Source organism: Rhea americana, unplaced genomic scaffold (assembly GCF_003343005.1).
Source record: "Rhea americana isolate MKP2758 unplaced genomic scaffold, rheAme1 scaffold_13, whole genome shotgun sequence".
In the NCBI taxonomy this organism is placed as follows: domain Eukaryota; kingdom Metazoa; phylum Chordata; class Aves; order Rheiformes; family Rheidae; genus Rhea; species Rhea americana.
The window spans coordinates 4,600,063-4,613,618 of NW_028185372.1; the positions used below are offsets into that span (position 1 = coordinate 4,600,063).

A 13,556-nucleotide genomic window follows, 5' to 3' on the forward strand; every position below is an offset into this window, starting at 1 on the left:
AAGGCTGCTATCTAATCAGTAAGGTTAGAGGGAAAATGTCAGTTTCCTGCTGTGCGCCACTGACTGAGCGATGCCATGCCTGAACGGGCTGTTGTGAGATGGAAGCAAACACATATTTAAATAAATATATACATTTTATTACCAAACAGTAAACTAAAATTAGTTTGGGGGACTTTTTGCTYTATTGGGTAGTGAAAAACATGCTGTAAGCTTCTAACTAAAAACACATTTTTACAGTTAAAGGCTGCCCCAGGCACTTGAGTCGTCCTATTAGAAGTTGCTCATACAACTCTCTGTAAAATTAAACGACCAAAATACAAACACACACACTTCAGAAGYTGCACCATCATGTCAACATTGACATCAATGAATGATGCATTTTGCTTGTCTGAAAAGGCTCTCAACTACCAGTGCTTGAAGCCTGCCTTCCTCTAACACCCCAAAAATCTTATTAGACATAAGGTTTGCAGGACAGCTCCTATGAAGATAACTAAGACAGGCCTTCAAACGCTGTGAAACTTCACTTCTTAGAGGAAGCAAGCAAAGATTCAATATCTTGAATTACTTTAGAGGTTTTTTCCAACGCCTCCAAGATGCATTCTTTGCTGATTTCTTTGGGCGTGCTCACGTTCCCCGTTTTTTTGCCAGTAATACCAGATGGACTGTTGTCTGCAGATGTTCTTTTCAGAACATTGYTATTCTCCAATAAAACTAATATTATCTTATTAAGGAAAAAAAAATCAGTATTTTCCACATAATGAGAAAAATTCTTCTACATATTTGTAAGCATCATTCTAAGCATCATTAGCAAGCCTCACACTTCAGAGCACACTCATTACACAAAACTAAAGACTAAAAGTGCTAATTACTTAAAATGTCCAYAATGTATTTCTAGGAAAGGTCTTTATATAAAACTTTAATATATCCCGAAGTAGACTTAAAAATAAATTATATTAAGATAATATATAATAAATCAGAYATCACATTGCAGTTTACAGGATTACATTTTCATACTAATAAAATTAAGCAACAGTTTGAAGCATATGAAGCACTGCATMCTTTTTTACAACTGACTGAACAGCAATGCAGAACAGAGTTGATAAATACAAAGGTAGTTTATTGCAAGAACATGTCAAAAGGCAACTTAATCATCTCTTGATGATTCTCTTGACCAGATTAGTACATAAATGTCAGTAAAACTCTCATAATACTCAYGAAGGGCTCTCCTATCCTTCGCGGACATCCTTCACATCTTTACTAGTAAKGGTAATGGCGTTTAATTTCTTGGCTAAATTGGATAAAATATATATGTGACTTTCTTAATTAAAAGTCCTTTTTTTGTAAAGGCAACAGTAAAATTCATCATGCAGACAATATGGGCTTGCTCAGTCTTGCAGAGTTGTGCTGTTGCCTGGCTCCCTTGTGGTTAAGCCTTGTACACTGGGACTTGGGATCTAGTCCCCAAATACCACGCGCCAAATTTGACTTGGGCATACGGTCACCCACCAGGCTCAACTCGGGAAGGGTTCCATAGAAAYTGTATGATTCATTAAATACCCTTCATAGTGGCTCCCATCTTTGGTATCTCTCTCTACTGAGAAGTAACTGCTGAGAGCTGTTAAAATTCTATAACATCACAGATTACTCTCCCTGTTAGCACATGATTTAACTTTTTTCTGTAGCTCCAAGTAGCATCACAAAATCTTCAGAAACAATCTACTATGCAGATGTAACATGTTAGAAATAAGGAGGGGATTATATATTCTGCCATTTTTTGTTGCTAATGGTCTTACACAGAAGTGGAATAAGATACACGAGAAAAAAAAATAAAAAAAAAGGATAAATGAGAAAACAAAGGTGTCTTTAAAAAGGAAATTTCAAGAAGTGAGTAAGATAGTAAAAGAGGTTGGAATGAGGGAAAGGTCTTTGATAATCTAAAATTGCAGCTTTGAATATACAGATGAACAAGAAGTACTAATCTCCACATCTTTCAAAAGGATACAGTTAAATCTCTGTATTTTTTCAAGCTCAGCATCAGCAGACCTGTAAAGAGATCATTATCAATCATAGTATCTACAAGGGTTCCCAAATAAAATATTGTACTTCAGAATTTATTTTTGTATAGTTTTGCAAAACTATACACAAACAGCTGAGCAAAATCAAGTAAAAAAAAAAGATTTATTTTTATCTTTCTTTCAACAGCTAGTCAATGGCTGCATTTCTAACCCATATGTTTTCAAAATCAGGGCTCTGATCTAAGAATAGTCTCTGCTGTGTATGTGTAGAGATACAYTTTTGTTTCATCAACTACTGAATTACCAATGATTTGAATAACAAGTGCAAGTATAATCAATTTTAATTATCATTTTCAATACCAGATTACGTTTTTATATGATGTCATTAGACCTTTGGTCAGCTTCCTAGATCAAAAAGGACAAATTTATTAAGCACGAGTGATCCAGATGTAATTTAAAAGCTCTATATACTATTTTGGACTGTTTGGTGTTCTGTTAAAAAAGCCTTTCTTAGTCTGGTTTCTCCTGTTCACCTTGTAAAATATTAATTCTGTACCATTAATCTTACTTTGGCAATGTCACCATAATTCTGATAATGAAGTACAATGTCACCATAATTCTGATAATGAAGTACAAGAAAACAAGCTTCAGCTACGACTCAACTTATCTAATGTTTTAAATACTGAAAGAAAAATATAAAATAATGCAAAATAGTGGATTTTGAGGTTTTCATTTCAGATTCTTAAGAAATGCAGTCTGCAAAATACAGAATTTATAACTGARTTTTATTTTCAATATTATTTATAATCAATTATATAAGATAAAGACGAATACCAGTTTTCTTCATTTACAGAGTACGCAGTATATTCAGAAACCTTCTCTCTGTCATTCAAATTTCTGCACCATTCTATTACTGTTCTGATGTACCTATGTTAACATGAAAATTCACAAAAAAATAAGTGATTATTTAGATGAGAAATACACTCTATTAATTCAAACAAAAAGTTCGAGGTATTAACCCAAACATCTGTATTTGAAAGAAAAAGCCATGATTCAAAATGTAGCTTTTTYTCTAGGATTCTTTGACATATTTTGATTCCTACTTTTTTCTTCCCCTAGAACCGCCTTCATATTTAAATCTATGCAGTCACATAAAATTATAACAAAGCTGTATGATTTGTAACTAACAGTATACAAATGTTAATTATTTTTCTGCGAATGTCTGCTTGCTAAAATGCAGCAGAGTAAGCTTGTGGTGATTTCCATAATGATGCTGTAATTAGAGCAAACAGATTAGAAAAACAATCTGCAGACAAAGGTCAGTATCTGTAATGAAGCAAAAATTGGATAAAGCTCTATCACTTCCTTGCTCTACTTAGGGCAAAGATTTATTTTATTTTATTTTATTTTATTTTATTTTATTTTTTTTTGCTTATTCACTGATTTAAGTGCCAAGTTGCAGCTCTAGTTTGAGAATTTATTTTTTAAGGACATTACTTTTTTATAACAGTTATTCTGGAATGACAGTGTGCTGTGATCCTGAGTCATRCAAGTCTTGAATCCTTGCCAGATAYGAGATGCAGCTTTTGTCACTGYGTTTTTGTGGAGGTTTTCTGATACACTTTCTGATGCACTTTCAGTAAAGGAATTGCATAGAACTATTTAATATTCAATTTAAAATTGTTTATATTACTTATACCTTTCATAGATTCCAGGATGACTCAGTTGGATTAGCTGCTGTACCCCATCAGGAGTAGTTAACTTACACCAGCCTACATTTTCATTTACCTTAGAAGAAAAAAAAAATGAAAGTATTAATGTTCTGCTACTGTCTGGGAAAAAAGGATGCATATAAACTATTATCTATTAATTTAAAAATTAAATGTCTGTGAACATGCCACTTCAAATGTTTGAAGTTTGTATTTTGTTAAGGATAGTATTTGGCATAGCCTTCTGTCACAAATGAAGAGGAGAAAACCTGGCATGGTCCCTGACACTGATTTTGTGCTATTTAAGAATAACCTATTCATAAAAGTGTGAAGAGAAGTTTCCAAATGCATAGAACTTTCAGTTCTTTCTACTTTTATCATTAATGTGTATACCACTACACACTGAGCTGGTTCACATTACATCGTTACTGTATCTTTTGATAAATTAAGTATCACATTTAGATTGCTTATAATAAAGAGATCCTCAGACACTTCAATATCTTTTATGTGTCTTGCCACCTCAGGGTAATGGTGAAGATATACAAGCCAAAAGTAACCAAAAGTACAAACCCCGAAGTATGCAAAAGTGAGCATAACCTGTTTACTTCTATATTAAGTACACTAAAAAATTGTATGTGGAATTCCATATCCATAAGGTAACATTTCTAAGTAGTGAAATTTTTCACTATTCATTTGCTCAAAAAGAGTCTCTATTACAAACATTTTAATGATGCTTTTTTTCAAAGCGGAAAAGTATTTAAGRTATGCTATTAGTTTCTTAGTGGATGGTCAAGAAAAATGTCCCAAATCAAGAAGCTACAAACTATAGTTCATCTAGCTTTAGCTATTATTATTTATAATCTGGGAAACAAGTCTGTTGAAGACCAATTGACACGATTGCACTGTACAGAGCAGGCGAGGCTTCAAGTTAGTCTTGATTTATCATATATATATATATATAAAAGACGAGATTGCATAGCCTAAAAAAGTGAGAATCCATCCCATCATTTGCCTTTCATGTTTTAGAAGGACAGGAGGGAGTTCAGAAAGGAGAATGATTTCTCAGACAACTGTACCTTCCTCATTCCTTTATAGCTAATTTGAAATTACAKAAAATCAAATACTCTCTTTTCTGACCAATATGAATGACTTGTTCAATGGACAAATAGTCTCATTTATCTCCTTAGGCATGAGTTGTGCCCAAAAAGATTTTTCATCCTCAGTTTTTAGTTAAAATACTAAGAGTACATTAATGGTGTCATCTCCGTACAGTTCTGATTTTCCCCTTAGATTATCACACCAGCTTGAGAGCAAATCACAGTAGAAAACTGATATGATTTAAGAAATTCCCCCCCAAAAGTTCAGTTTCTGTTTTAAAAGTCTCAAAACTTTTTTTTCCCATTTCTTATTAATTTCCTAATTACAGTTTCATATTAAGAGTCTTAAGAATAACCATTCCTCTAACCCATGAGTTACCTGGATCCCTCTACAGCCAGGGTTGAAATCCCAGACCATACTCAAGGTCATCCCATCCCAAAACATAGCATGAACTTTATTATCTGAGTATACAACAAGTCTTCCTATTCCGTGAGTAACTTTTTCAGCCAGCAAAAATGGCAACATTTCACATCCATCTGTCTCGGGTATCTAGAACCAAACAAATACATCAAAAATTTCAGGAAAGGTCACTTACGCCCTTTCAGCTGTTTCTCTCTCCCAAATTTCCAGTTCACCTGTTTTACCAGACACCAACAGCCTTCCTATTCATGCAGTTGATTTCTGCTTCACAAATGCATCTTAACACTGCATGGTTTTGGTTTCCAAATACATAACTCTTGGTCTTTGTTGACAGGATACACACACCATTCTTCCTCCTAGACCAGGTTCTGTTCCTCATAGCTGATATAATTGTTTTTTAAAACACACGAATATTTATAAAACTTCAGCTACATACCGTTTTCCAGCAGCAGATACTATAGTTATGTGTTAATGAAAGTTTAGCCTTGTAGCAGTACCGAAGCATCCTGAAGAAAAAAAAAAAGCACATACACAAAATACTATGCATTTCATAATTATTTACGATGTCTTTTATACAGTTGTGACTTTTTTTTTTACGTTTACAGATTCCCTCATGCTAGCAGCTGAAGTTCCTTTAGTTTTTGCACTTAATGTCATAACAAGCATTAYGCATCATTTTAATTACTGTCTTTTCAAAGTCAGAGCAATTAACATAACAATAATGGAGTAGAGGAATAAGTTACTTGGTTGCCTGAGTAATAATGGAGGATATGGAATACGGACTTCCTGGTACATCAGGAGGTAGACTGYTTACTGAATACATCTTTTCTTCTCTCTGTAGTAAAAAGCAGAAAGGAGTTGAGTTCTTACAGATACCACAGAATGAAAGCTACCTTTAAAAGCCTGAAAGACACGAAATTGTGTTGACTTCTAACTCCCAGCCAGCAGCTATAATCACATTTAAATTTATCCTAGAAAACAGGTAAGTACCTAGTTGAAAAGTAAAAAAGTCAGATGTATCCTTTAAGTCTGCTTCCGTGGCAAGATATATATTCATAGTTTTCATGCAGTCAATATGAACCAAGAATTTCTTGTATCAGACAGCAGACTGCAGTTCATTACTGATTGACTAAGTTTGACTGGAAGGTACAGACCAGGTCTGTAGGCTAGAACACTGACCTTTACGCTACTTTAAAAATACAAATATACAAATCTAGTGAAGGACAGAAGAAAAAACCTTTATGATTTGAAGATATAGTCAATAAACGGTGAAAAAAGCGAGGGATAAGTTTATGAAACATAAATGTAGTAAAAGCTGCGCCACAGAAACGTGTCACTTCAAAACAAGGAAGTATCTTTGCTACTATGCCTTTAAAACATTTTTTTTTTAACTGAGCAAATTTGCTATTCAACTCAGGGATTTTTTTGTGAATTGCTCTAGCTACCTAACTAAGCGTGCAAGAAGCCATTACCATCCTTCCATATCAGCAAGCACCACTACAACTGAATAGTGAACATTATGTTCTGGGACAAGAGAGATTAAAGGACTACTGCATCTCCTTCCTGGCTTTCAAAGATGTTCTCACCATAACAGAAAAGAGAATGATGCATGATCGTTCAGACTGTCTTTAAAAATATCCTCTTTAGGGCGGTAACCTTCAGTAGAGTGCTGTATTTCCCTCCTTATTTTCTAAGGAGAAATCCCTTTGTTCTGCTGCTCAGATTTGGATACTGCTCTTTACATACACTTTTTTCAACAGATGACATTCAGCTAGCCTATAACATGTGAAGTGTAAGTGGTAAAACAGCACCTTCATAAACATGCATCCTAACTGTGCAGTTACTCCTTCACTTGCCAAACACACCAGAGCATCTCACTGCTAAGCTTGTCTAACTGCTGGTTTTGTCCCAAACTCCAGTCCACTTTTCTCCAGCATGTGAACTGCAGTACAGAAACAGAAGCTGTCTTACTAGCCTTTTTTTCTTTCTTTTTTTTTTTTTTTTTTAATATTGTAGTTACATGCAAAGCATTGTATTAAGCACTGCGTAAGCCCTTGAAATGGCCTCTACTCCAGGAAACTTACAACAGACAAGACAGAGACAAAGAGGCAAAATCACTTCTTCAGCACTGAACAGCTGGTCTGCGGCAAAGCTGGGTCCAGAACCAGCATGTCCTAGRTTGTGCCCCTGCACACTACTCTCCTGAGAAAAAGAAAACACTTCCAAGTACTTAAGAAAGATTAGAGTTTACTCAATGTAGCATGTTTAAAAAGCAAACTCCTCTTCCAAATTAGTGAGAAACGGGTATTACAGAATCTAATGACAATACCTAAGCTTTTGAAATAAATGTTGTAACACAGATCTTTCTTATTGTGTCTATACATTCTGAAAGAGAAGGAATAGTTTTAAAAGATTGTGTAGAACTCATTGATTGCTTTAGTTATCACAGTAACTACCTGATAGACAATTGTGGGGACCTCACTATAGGCTAAATATCCAAATGTGTTAAAATTATGAAAGCTGCTGATAAAGGAATTTGGGAAGTATTTTTTAACAGTTTTATTYCTACCTTTTTTGTTCCTTTTTGAATTGTATAGTGTTTGAAGTACTTTCCCAAAAATGTTCCTTCTGACTTGAAAAAAGTGCCATCATCAGGATAAATTTCTACAATGGTGGTATTACCATGAATAAACCTACGAGAAATAACAAGATTTATAAAAGGTATTCAAAATGCTGTGTCACTAGACAAGCAACATAGGTTAGTACGATTGAAGAAAACACTAAGCACAAACACATCCTCACCAAAAAAAACAAGAAAAGCTTTTTACTYTTCCAAAGTAGCAGAAGTTACCAATTATTTCTTTTAAGACACAAGGTTAGCATTACTTTTATAATGTAATCAGGGGCTTTCTTTTCACACGTGTTTTTCTTTTAAAGAAACTGAGGAGAAATTTTTAGTATGCTGTGTTGAGGTAAACATCTCACAAGAGCTATTTAATCCTCAGACAACAAAATACAGTGTTGCTGGAGAGAGAAAAATTCACTCTTTTTAGTGGACCAGCTCTACCTACTGTACACAGAAGAACGAATTGTCAGACTGTTTCCTAAACAACCTGAAGTATTCACTCCCATTACAGCTGTACATTTTTCACTAAGACTACCAAACTCTGTGATCATGCAGAGTCTTGGGGCTCAAAACTTGTTTAAGGATCGATTTCTGCTGCTCTGTGGTTAGATGCCTTGATTTCAGTAGTGGGGCTTTAAGACCCAAAAGAAATGAATTATAGTCCTGAAATGCTGCTAAACATTTTTTTTCAGATGAGATCAGAATTCAGGAATTAYACTTAGAAAAATGAAAAACATTAGGCGGAAAGATTAAAGCTTTAAAGACCGACTTGTTTTTATCAAAGATATTTTGATATCTATTTCTCTTATTGCAGTTGTTGACAGCAAATGTAGAATTTTCACAATCTGAAAAGCCTATTTTTAAAAAAGTTGTATTTGAAAAAACATAAGGATAAGCTAAGTGCCAATAAAATCCACAGTAGAGTTTAGCCGCCTGTAACAGAGTATTACAGAGATCACAAAGACAAACATTTCTAAAATGCGAAGTCTTCAACACCAAGAGAAGTGATATAATTTGCAAAGAAACCAAGCAACTTAACTGTCAGTGGAGCCTATGGGAGCTACAGCTGCCCAGTAACAACTACGAAGTCAGACAATGTCTTTAAAGTCCTTAAACATGATTTTAGAGTCTTTGCTTTAGGCACACACTTTCAGACTTGGAAATATACTGTATTAGAAAATYTGAAGCAATCTGAAGTCAGTTACAAATAGCAGAAGTTAACAGAATCTTATATGAACGTTGTGTATAGTTGCTCAAGGCCTGAGAAAGGGACAGAGACAGCCATTTAATCTTAAAGCTTAATTCCTGTACAAGTGAGGTCTTGCAAAGATGAAAAGCAGATCTTCTTCATACCTGTAAAACACACCTTGGCACCACACAATTTGAATTAGCTGAGGGTATGAATGCTCACTCTCTTCACTATTCTGTTGAAAGAAGTCACAGAAACTCCATCTGTGTAAAAATACAATAAAAGTTTCACTAGATCTGCATTTTTTTTAAAGTCACCATTTCTGTATTCTATACTGAAATAAGTTTCTACAATGAAAACAGATGTATCCATACCTGTTCAAAGGAAAAGAGGCCATGTTATTTTCAATGACCTTCTGTTCTATAGCTGTCTGAGAGAGGCACCACATTTACTTTCTCAAATATAAAACCAGTATTCAAAGKTTTTTTGAATTCTTTTTAGCGGTGCTGACAGTGAATATATGTGACTGTCCCAGCTCAGAAGCATTATCTTCTCAAAAACAACAACAACAAAGTGGTGTTCTTTCTCAGTATTCTCTTTTTYATTTACATATTTATACAGCATGTCAGGAAACAAAATTTTATTTTTCTCTAGACCAATCACTATCTTAATTTCATCACAGTAGGATAAACGTTGTCAGCCTCACAAATTTCACATCGCAAGAAGTTCCTAATAAAAAAGGACGRGATACTGCATTTTTAATTTCTGATAGCTAAAACTCAGTTATTTTGCCAGAGGCTTAAGTTCAGACCTGCAGAACTGCAAAACATATGTTAACTAGGAAAGCAAACAGTTTCTATTACCTGTGTAAATGTGGTGCACTGCAGCTGAGYGGCAAAGCTGTGGGCAAACGAGAAACTTTTTCATATGTTTCAGAGTCTTTTAAAACATCAGATCCTATAGATGTATGGMTGTTTTCCTCATGAGTTTCCATTTCACTGTTAGGAGTGAGTAACATTAACGCCAATGACAAAGGGTATTTCCATTCTTCTGGGTATGAGGAAACAGACCACCGCTGCGTAACCCACGTGTATTCAGAAGAACAACTTGTGAAGAACAAAGTTACTTCGTCTCTGTCTTTCTGGTCCTTTGGTTTGGTTGGTTCTCTGTATTTACTTTCAGCACAACCATGTTCACTCTCCWTAGTCTCTGTCCTCACCTGTCTTGATGACATTTCTGGAACAGCATTTTTACTTGATTGTCCACACTGATTTTTGGTTTGATGATTACTCTTTTGAGAGGAGCGTAAGGATGCAGGAGATGGTTGACTAACTTTGCATAAGAACTCCACCGTAAACTCTTGCTGCAATTCTGACAGGTAAAGGTGAGCATAACCATCTACTGATGAGATCTTCACATTGCCATTATTTATGCATGTTGTCAGATCAGTAGTAGCAGGGTCAGGCCATCTAACTTCAAAGATATCACTGAGAAGAATCTAATACAAGAAAAAGGATTGGAATATTTTGTAAGATAAAGGGACATGCTTGCTTGAAGTTACAGTAGAGGGTTTACATTTAAATTAATTGTTTCTGCAAGGTAATGTGTAGCAAGATATTTTGTCCTATAATTAACTGCATACATGAACTCAAGAGGAAGTAAAATCATATTCATATCCTGCTTCTTCCTGTTCTAATTTCAAGGTGGTATTTTAATATCCACTCATAAACCAGTAAGCTATAAAAATAACGAACTGATCAGTCATAATTGCCCACAGAGAGCAGACATTTCTGTTTCCAACTGCTTCTCAATAAACACTTTAGAGAAAGACTAGATTATCTTGATCAAATCAGCTAACGGTAAAGTTCACGGAGAGTCTACGTTAAAATTGTGTACATTAAAGCATCATTCATTTTGAATCTTCCATTTATAAAACTAAAATAATCCTACGAAGTGGCACATAACATGCATTCACATTTTCTTACCATAACTGAAACGTACCAGAAGTCTTCTGAAACTAGGTGAGTAAACTTACTTAATCCCCTGGCAATGGTAGCAGCACTGAAGGTTAAGTTACACAGCTCTTGCTGGGAGAGCATGTGAAACATGCTTCTGAGGAAATTATAATAAAAGATTTTGGACGGTTACTACATTTAGGAAGCCTCAGAAGAGGAGCCTCCTCCTACCCCAGAACGACGTTCGAGCGCAGCATCAAGGCCACGTAACGCTAACCGTGCCTTCGCCGGCTGCAAGGCCCCGCTCGCTTGCCAGGCTTGTCACCACCGAGCCGCGAGCACGCCCTGGTACCCGGCCGGGGCTTGGCATCGGCCTCCTCGCTGCAACGGGCGGCTCAAGCGCGGGAAGCAGCAGAGGCCCTGGAAATACGGGCGCTGGTCGAACACACAGCTCAAGTTTCTGCTCCTGGAAGCAGTGAAAGGGGCTGGGGAGCTTCCAGCCCGGCCTGCGCCGCAGGGTCTGCCCCAGCCACGGCTCCCTCGGCGCTCCCCGGTGTGCTTCCAGGAGACCCGCTCCGGCAGCCCCTCAGAGAAGTCCTGCTTCACCGAGTCTTCTCCAAAAAAGCTCTTTTAAGTACACGAAAAAAAATACGATATACAAAATGGCCCGTAGTATCAAATGTAAAAAAAAAAAAAAAAAATCTTAGGTTTTACTGTTGCTAAGAAGGGTAAGCAAACTCTTCAGCGCTCAGCTGTAGAAGGCATGTGTAAATACAGGTCTAAGTTTAGTCTGAAATGGCAGTTTGAAACAGCTATGCTCTAATCGACCTGACAAACACATTAACCAAAACGTGCCCCGCAGCCCGTCGAGATCTGTGCTCGCACACCAGCATGCGAAAGCGGGCAAGTCCCGTCGCCATGCTCCCAGGGGCCGTTTTTTTTTCTTTTTCCTAATTAAAGCATTTAATGTATAAAACTTACTTTTTTTCTTTCTGGGGGTATAATATTCGAAGGTAAGTACGGCCGATGGGAAAACTTGTTCCGGAAATCTAGAGCTTGTAGAAGTTGTTCCTGATTTAAAGAAAAGAGGAGGGGGAAGGCGGGAGGGGGAAAAAACGCAGCATCACGAATTTGTCCCGTTCARGGAAAATATTTCTGCAGATTTCACCCCGCTGCCTCCCCGGGTGCGGCCCGGCCCGCAGCGCCGCCCGCCCGCCCGCACGCACCCTGCGGCCGCGCACGGCGAAGGGCACCCGCTGCCGCGCCGCCGCCGCCGCCCGCCCGAGCCGGTACTCGGAGCCGCAGGCCGAGAGCCGCAGGCGGGAGCCGCGGGCGCTGCGCGCCTCCAGGCAGCCGCCGCCGCCGTAGAGCACCATCAGCGCGGGCGGCTCCATCGGCGGCGGCGGCGGCGCCCCGAGCAGCCCGGCGGGGCCTCGCTTCCGCGGCGAGGTAACCCCCCTCCGCCCCGCTTCCTCCGCGCAGAGCCGCCGGAAGGGCGGCGCGCCCCTGGTTCGCTCGAACTCTCTCTCCTTTTTTTTTTTTTTTTTTTTTTTAATAGCTTTTCTCACTCTCCCCCCTTTTCGCGCCCTCCCCGCGCGGCCGCCTGCTCGGCGGCGCTTCTGGCCCGGCGGAGGGCGGTCACCGAGCCGCAGAGACGCGGCCCTCCAGGGCGGAAGCGGTGGTGGCGGCAAGCTCGGGAGATACGAGTCGAGTCCTGAGAAAAGTATTAGTTCTGATTAAAAAAATTAATAAAAAAGGATTGTTCTTTAAAGAATTAGTGGCTTTTTGATAATCAGGAGACATTTTTAGGCCAAAAACCTGGGAATAAACACAGATTCCTGTGTAAAGCACTAAGCAAATGTAATTCAAGACCTTCTGATACACATCACACTAGATGCACGCAGTCTCATCTAGCCTTAAAAAAATCATTCCTTCACTGTGGATGCATGGCTTTCTTAGATCTGCACGGAATTGTGGAAGTGAATTTGGTATAAATCCCCGTTTTCTAATTTGCTGATAAGGCAGATGGAGCAGGTAGATCTGGGAAAGTGCAGACACAAACATGCATCAAAATAGTAACATCCAATTTCTAATCACCCTTTAATAGTTATTATACCAMATTACACTTGTCTGAGGCAAGTTTCAAAGCACTTTTTCTGGTTTATAAATGCCATTATAGCACTTCTACTGAAAGAAAACCTACCAATTAAAAGCTATTTGGTCTTAAACAAGCACAAGTCCAAACATTTATAGGACTAGGGTAGGATTCAGAATACAGAGATTCTTGTTGTGGGTGAGCATTACATTATTTATATTTTACCTTAAAAAAACAGGTAGGAATAATGGTTTTTTTCTACTTCATATTTTTTAATTCTTTATTTACTGATGAAGCCAGCCACGTGTTGTTTTTAGCYATCAACTTCACAAACCTGCATATTTCTTAACTTTTACTTGGAGTGACACTTTTCTGTTTGGTATCARCTAGTAGGATTTACAAGAACAAACTGGATAATTAGAACTATAATTGATTCAAGGGGAGGGAAA

At 37.6% G+C, this 13,556-nt stretch overlaps 1 protein-coding gene across 4 annotated transcripts; it reads right to left on the minus strand.

Annotated features, from left to right (window-relative positions):
- Positions 1 to 115: 115 nt before the first annotated feature.
- On the minus strand, positions 116 to 12,659 carry CUNH5orf34 (chromosome unknown C5orf34 homolog). 4 transcript variants are annotated; one of them, XM_085326401.1, is made up of 12 exons: positions 12,239 to 12,657; positions 11,994 to 12,083; positions 9,921 to 10,555; positions 9,222 to 9,320; positions 7,812 to 7,935; positions 5,986 to 6,077; positions 5,679 to 5,748; positions 5,201 to 5,371; positions 3,715 to 3,803; positions 2,850 to 2,942; positions 2,003 to 2,043; positions 116 to 711 (listed from the first exon to the last, which is right to left on the minus strand). In XM_085326401.1, the coding sequence occupies exons 1-12, from the start codon at positions 12,404 to 12,406 to the stop codon at positions 521 to 523; spliced, it is 1,863 nt and encodes a 620-aa protein (XP_085182527.1). In that variant the 5' UTR covers positions 12,407 to 12,657; the 3' UTR covers positions 116 to 520. The 4 variants fall into 4 exon arrangements, with proteins under 4 accessions (XP_085182527.1, XP_085182531.1, XP_085182529.1 ...); XM_085326404.1 differs by lacking the exon at positions 116 to 711 and adding an exon at positions 1,045 to 1,411 and having other exon boundaries at positions 12,239 to 12,658; XM_085326405.1 differs by lacking the exon at positions 5,201 to 5,371 and having other exon boundaries at positions 12,239 to 12,659.
- Between the last annotated feature and the right edge of the window lie 897 nt (positions 12,660 to 13,556).